The sequence below is a fragment of the Elephantulus edwardii genome, unplaced genomic scaffold (genome assembly GCF_000299155.1).
Source record: "Elephantulus edwardii isolate Elephantulus edwardi_28Jun2011 unplaced genomic scaffold, EleEdw1.0 scaffold00032, whole genome shotgun sequence".
Classification (NCBI taxonomy): Eukaryota; Metazoa; Chordata; class Mammalia; order Macroscelidea; family Macroscelididae; genus Elephantulus; species Elephantulus edwardii.
In genome coordinates this window covers 21,655,059-21,662,253 of record NW_006399782.1, presented here as the reverse complement: position 1 = coordinate 21,662,253, position 7,195 = coordinate 21,655,059, and the positions used below count along the sequence as shown (strand labels likewise).

Genomic DNA, 7,195 nt, shown 5'->3' with positions numbered 1-7,195 from the left:
TAAACTCCTTATGCTATAATACAAGGCCTTCCACAAGTTCGTGAACTTGACCAATTCATGGGTTACCTCAAACTAGTCAGGTTGGCCATCATCATGTGATCTTAACCTTCTGGTCTTACTTTTTTTATAATCTGTCAATCAGGCCCTTGGCTAAGAATCTGTTCACTGAGATGTCATTTTGCTCTAAGATTTTAAGTTACTCAGAAGTATTTTGATGACGGTGAGTTCGATATACCAGGGAACCTTCTAAGTAGAGCATTGTTGGTGGAAAAATGTGACTGAAATTATGACTATCAAGAGTTTTTTAAATGGTCTCAAATAAAGATAGTTAGAAAGCAGACAAAGAAGATGACTTTATAAGTGGGGCATGTTTAAAACTGGAGAGGAAGTTGCCTGTTGTAGTATGTTGTTATAAAATTCTGCTGAGGATATATTTCTTAATTTTTTTGTTTCCAATAGATAATTGGTGGACGATCTATCAGCAATCTGCATTATACAGATGACACAACCCTGCTTGCTGAAACTGAGGAGGACTTCATGCACTTACTGCAGAGGGTCAAGGACTGCAGCCTTCAGTATGCACTGAGGCTCAATGTCAAGAAGACAAAGATTCTCACCACTGGATCAATTGGTAGCATCAGGATGGATGGCGAAGAGATTGAGATTGTTTACAGCTTCAGTTTGCTCGGCTCCACGGTCAACACTCTTGGCACCAGCAGTCAGGAAAACAAAAAAATGTATTGCGATGGCAAAGTCTGCTGTTAGGGACCTCTCTAAAGTACTCAAGAGCAATGGTGTCTCTCTGGAGATTAAGGTGCGCCTGATACAGGCCATGGTTTTTGCAATCACTTGTTATGCATCAGAGAGTTGGACAATGACTAGGGAGGATAGAAGGAGAATTGACGCCTTTGAGCTGTAGTGCTGGAGAAGAGTATTGAATGTACCATGTACTGCCAAGAAAACAAACAGATTCATCCTAGAGAGGGTTAAACCAGGCTACTCCTTGGAGGCAAGGATTCTGGGGCTTCGTCTGACATACTTTGGACATGTTGTAAGGAGAGACAGGTCTTTAGAGAGGGACATCATGCTGGGTAGAGCAGAGGGACACCGCAGGAGGGGAAGACCCTCTATGAGGTGGATTGATTCAGTGACTGGGGTAATCGGGATGGGTGTGTCAGAGGCAATGCGACTGGCACAGAATAGAGCAGGGTTTAGAGCTGTTGTACATAGGGTCGCTATGAGTCGCAAACGACTCAACGGCACATAACAACAACAACAATAGATTATTATACTCTATAAAGAAAAAATAAGACAAACATTAATGTTGAATTTTCCAATGTTTTCTGATACATTATACACATACACATACAGTGGTGTTGTGTACCACTGAGTTGAAACACACCCATAGCTGACCCTCCAGCAGGTTTTCAGAGGCAGTTAATTACATGGAAGGAGACTGTCCATCATTCTCCTTGGGAGCAGTTTTTGGATTTGAACTGTGTGCCTTTAAGATTGCAGCACAGCTTTTTACTACTCGGCCAAGAGCACCAATATAATATTTACTGTTTTACATTGCATTTAATTATATATAGAAAATGATGGAAGTCAGAATTTTTTGTTTGTGTTGCAATTTTGCTCAGGTCAGTCATGCTACTCACTCGCTCACTAGTTTTATATTAACTTTTCTAACCCATAATATCTAGACATTACTCAGAGGAACTCTTGAGATTACTTTCTTAAAAGCTATTTAGACGAGCTCTGATGGCCTAGTGGCAAGAAGCTATACTGCAATCTCAGAGGTGTGCGGTCTGAATCCACCAGATGCTCTGCTGGAGAAGGAGGGACAATCTCCTCCTATACCAGTTAGATCTGATTTGATGGTACACACCCACCCACCCCTAATACCCACACCCCTATGGATTGCTTGGTATCATCCTCAAGAAAATATTGAAACAAGGCAGAAGCTGGGCCTGGAATAAAATGTGGTTTCAGAACGACGGAACTGTGGTATTCCTAGTTCAGGTAACTTTTATATGAACCTCTTACTCAAAATGAAAAGGTATAAGGAGTCAGGAAGAGAGCAATTATAACCATCATTTTCTACTGTTAATTAGAAAATAAGGAAAACGATGTATACATATAGTTACCAACATAAAAGTAACATAATGACAAACTACAAATGCTGGCGAGGTTGTAGAGAAACTGGAACCCTTATTCATTGTTGGTGGGAGTGTAAAATGGTGTAAACACTATGGAAGGTAGTATGGCACTTTCTCAAAAAGTTGTAAATAGAAATACCATTTGACCCAGCATTTGCACTACTGGTAATATACCACAAAGAAACCATCCAACTGACATCCAAGCAGCTATATGCACACCCATGTTTATCGTGGCTTTTTTTCACAACAGCAAAGAGTTGAAAACAACCTAAGTGCCCATCAACAAACGAATGGCTAGAGGAGCTATGGGATATTCACAGAATGGAATACTATGCTGCACTGAAAAACAAAGAACTCATGAAATATTATTAAAAAATATGTGACCCTGGAGGATGTTATGCTGAGTGAAATATCTCAGTCACAAAAGGACAAATACTGTATAGGGCCACTGCTGTAAAATGGGACTGACATCAGGGTTGAGGGGAGGCTGAGGAAGAGGGGATAAATAATGTATACTACATTGAAATAGATGAGGGAGAAAACTGTTTAAAATGAATATATGATTACATATTACTGTCATGACAGGAGACCAGCACGAAGGCTGCATAGTGGAGTGGACTGGGGGGAGGGACTGTATAACAATGAAAGAATTTTTCTTTTACTTTTCAAAGAGAAGAGTGAACTGAGGGGGTAGGTTGGGCGGGGAAAAGTGTAACAATGAATAAATGAAAATCCAAAGTTTCTGTACACTTTCATTAAAATTAATTAAAAAAGTAACTTAATGAATTAAATGATTATAAATGGGATTTTAGTTCAATATTACTTATGCTAGAGAGCTCTCATGCATTAGAGGTAAGGAACTGTGCTGCTAATGCCAAGGTAGGCGATTCAAATTCACTAGCTGCTCTGCAGGAGAAAAAACAGTCTCCTCCTGTAAGTACTGCCTCTGAAAAAGTGTTAGAGGGGTCAGCTATTGGTCAGTGCTGACTTTACAGTTCACAAAAACAACGTGACGATCCAAGTGTTACATCCAGAAAATAAAGTATAAAAACTGAGAGGAGAAGTATATTCCTTGGTTATTATGAATTCAAAACCAAATAATAATTATGATTAATTAATAATAATCATTTGATTAAAATTTTCAGTTATTTTTTTCTAGTTTGAGATGTAAATGGAAACAAGAGAGCTGCAAACACTAGTTCATAACCACATTTTGTGTGTGGATAAAATGGTTTATATAAATGGTATTTTTAGAGTTTCTTTATTTCAGGATTCTTCAGAAGGAAAATGTCCTACATAGCCATACCAGAAGCACTTCTATAGTAAAAAATAATAGTACCTGTTTTCTTCCCTAAGGTCATTTTCCACAGCTTGAGTCTCTCGCTTCAGCTTCTGGGATCTCGTGTAGTCTCTCCAGGCTCGCAGGACCTTTAGTTGGAACTTCCAGTCAGAGAGGGTCCCAGCTTTCCCCAGCTTAATCCTATCATCAAGAATTAACTGGTGCCAGGCAGAGAAATAACGTCGTTGACACTGCAATGGAAACATGTGGAAAATCACCACCAGTGTTAGTGCTTCTAATATCAAGAGTTCTAATTTCAAGGGTTCTCTCCTCAAAGATGCCCATATTTCTCTTAACAATGCTAACTTAGTGGAAGGAGAAAAAGCACAATTCCTTTATGGTAACAGTGTCCTTAAACATTCAAGACATGTAACTGAGGCACTCCCAGAGTGCATTATTTTAATGCATGTAATTATCTCTGCAAGTCATTAGTCCTGTTGGAGGCTACACAGTTACTTTGACAGTATGAATTAAGAAATCTGTTTCAAAGACCACTTACAATATGATTTTTCTCTGCCAGGTTGTCTTGGAGTTTGATCAACATTGGTATCACTCCTGATACCAATGCTGACTCTTGCATAAGGGAAATCCCAGAAGTTGGTATGGAGTGTCTGATTCTTGGGAACAAGAAATCTACAAACTTCAGGTATACTACCATTGGCCATACTGATGCTTTGGTGAATAGGTCTAGAGAAATTGGATGCTAGGCCATTTGCAATCGTCTTTCTTTGCTTCCACAGAAATAACACAAGGCATGTAGACTCTAAGGAGTAATACTTATATCAGTCATCCTTTAAGCCTGTATGCAGGATTGGCTATTCACTTCTGAAATAAGTTATCTTTGAAAACCTTATGAACAATAGAGGAATACTGTTGGACACAGGACTAGAAATAGTGTCCTAAGATTGGAACAGTTAAAATGAGGACAAACAGCTGTAAACATCCATTAATAATGGAATGTCAGTAAAGTAGAATATAGGAAAATCTAAAGTTGTAAAAAAAGGAATTCATAAAGGTTGACATTCTAGGTATTAGTGACTTTAGATGCATTGGCATTGGCCACCCTGAATCAGACAATCATATGATTTATTATGCTGACAATGAAAAACTGATAAAGAATGGTATTGCATTCATAGTTAAAAAGATAATTTAAAAATAAATACTGAAGTAAAGTGCTGTGAGTGAAAGGACATTACCCATATACATAGAAAGCAGATCTGTTAATACTACTATTATTCAAATTTATATACCGACTAAAGCCAAAGATGAGGTAATTGAGGATTTCTAGCAATTTCTGCAGTTGGTAATTGATCAAATGTGTAATCAAGATTTATTAACAAAAACTAGTGACTAGAAAGCAAAAGATGGAAACAAAGATGAGGGACTAGTAGTTGGAATTTAAAGATTTAGTGTTAGAAATGAGGCTGGACATTTAAGAGTGAATACCGAACAGCCAGTAATTTACTTATTGCAAATAACTTCTTTAAAAAATACAACATATTCTCAGAAAAGCAGAAGCTAAAGGAGTTTGTAAAATCAAGACCAGCATTGCAGGAATCATTGAGAGAAATTGTTCTTACAGATATGCCATAGAAAGCAAGATGGACCAAAGCAACCAGCAACAAAACCAAAAAGAACAAAATAATAGCAATAAAACCTTGCTTCTCAATAATAACACTGAATGTGAATGGTTTAAATGCACCAGTGAAGAGAAAAAGAGTAGCAGATTGGATTAAAAAAATCCCAAATGCATCAATATATGGTTTAAAAAAGACACACCTGAAAAGTGAAGATAAGGAAAGATTAAAAATAAAAGGGTAAAAAGAAATTACCAAGAAAATGGCAACCAGAAAAAAGCTGGTGTGGTGATCTAAAAAAAAAAAAAAAGTTAAATATAAAAACCACCACAAAGGAAAACATAAGTCACCAAATAATGCCCAAAGGGTCAACAGAGCAAGAGAACATAACCATAATAAAGACCTATGCACCAAATATCAGAGTTGTCAAATACCCTAAGCAAATGTTAACAGAACTGAAAAAAGTAATAGAAAACACCATAATAGTAAGAGAAGACTTCAATCCACCACTCTTAAGACGGAACCACCAGAAAGAAACGCAACAAAGATGCTGCAAAACTAAATCACTCAATCAACCAGTATTCATTCTTCTTGAATGTGTATGGAACATTCTCCAGAAGAGAACATAGTTTAGGTCACAAAGCAAGCCTCAATAAGTTAAAAAACAAAGAAATAACACAAAACACGTTCTCAGACCATGATGTTTCAAAATTAGAAATTAATAACAAGATAAAGGGGAAAAAAACCCCATACATTTGGGAACTGAGTAACACCCTGCTTGAACATGAGTGGCGTAACAGAAGAAACAAAGTAAGTTTCTTGAAACAAATGACTATTTAAGCGCAACTTACCAAAACCTCTGAGAAACAGCCAAAGCATAGAGGTCAGTGTATTACAGCCTTCAATATATACTGCATCTCAATGTTAAAAAAACCAAAAATCCTCACCACTGGACTGATAGGCAACATTATGATAGATAAAATACTGAAACTGTCTATAACTTCATCTTACTTGGATCCACACTCAATACCCATGGTACCAGTAATCAAGAGGTCAGGAGACATATGCAGTGCGTAAGTCTGAAGTTAGGCATCTCTCCAAATTATTAAGGAGTAATGACATCTGTGTGAGGACTAAAGTGTGCCTGATTCAGGATATGGTCTTGTTATGCTTCTGAGAGCTGGACAAATGACTAAGGATGACAAAAGAAGAACTGATACCTTTCAACTGTGGTTCAGGAGAGGAGTGCTGAATATACTATGGACTGCCAAAAGAACAAACAGATATGTCTTGGATAAGGTGCAGTCAGAGTGCTTCTTGGAGACAAAGATGATGAAACGTCATTTCACGTACTTGGGGCAGGTTGCCAGGAGAGACTATTCATTGGAGAGGGACATCAGGTTTCTAAAGGTGTAGGACTGGGAAAGAAATGAAGACCCTCAACTAGATAGACTGACACACAGTGTCTGTAGCAATGGGCTCAAGTATGTTGGAGATTTTGAGGATGGCACAGGAAAGGACGTGGTTTAGGTCTATTGTTTATAGAATAACTTTGTTTCATACTTGATGGCACTTAACGCAACAAAATCTAGAGTCACCTATATTTACTGCTTCGTCCTCTGTGAAAATATTTACCTTTCACTGTTAGGACATTTGGCAACTTTAGATAATGTCATTTAAAATAAAATCTCTTCCTTTGAGAGACTTATAAAGAGATAATATGGAAATAAAAAGGCCAATTATATGAGGGAGTATAGTCTTAGAACTCTTATAAATAGTTGAATTGGTCAGAACTTTTTCCCACATAGGAAATTAGTTATAGCTTCAAACAGACATGGAACAAAATAATCTTCATCATAATTTTTCATTAAGAGGAACTTTTTTTTTGGCATTTTTAAATTAGGTTTGTTTTATTTAAGTTTAATGTCAATTCCATGCTGTGTTTCAGTAAGAACAATACAGATTCTGTATCTGTGGCTCCAGTCAGATATCCAGTAGTACAAATTAGCTTCAAGTTACACATACTGAAAGAAAGAGGTTGAGCAAGCGAAGAAGGGAAGGAGTGGGGTGGGGTTGAGGGCGCCCAGAGGGAGAGAACAGGAGAAGAAACAAAGAATTGA

At 37.5% G+C, this 7,195-nt stretch overlaps 1 protein-coding gene across 1 annotated transcript in view; it reads right to left on the bottom strand.

Annotated features, from left to right (window-relative positions):
* The window catches only part of KIAA1407 (KIAA1407 ortholog), a 152,180-nt gene that overhangs the window by 69,183 nt on the left and 75,802 nt on the right, over positions 1–7,195 (bottom strand). Inside the window, exon 7 of the mRNA XM_006884323.1 lies at positions 3,499–3,689. Coding sequence (XP_006884385.1) covers positions 3,499–3,689 — 191 coding nt within the window. The remainder of the gene's footprint in view (positions 1–3,498; positions 3,690–7,195) is intronic.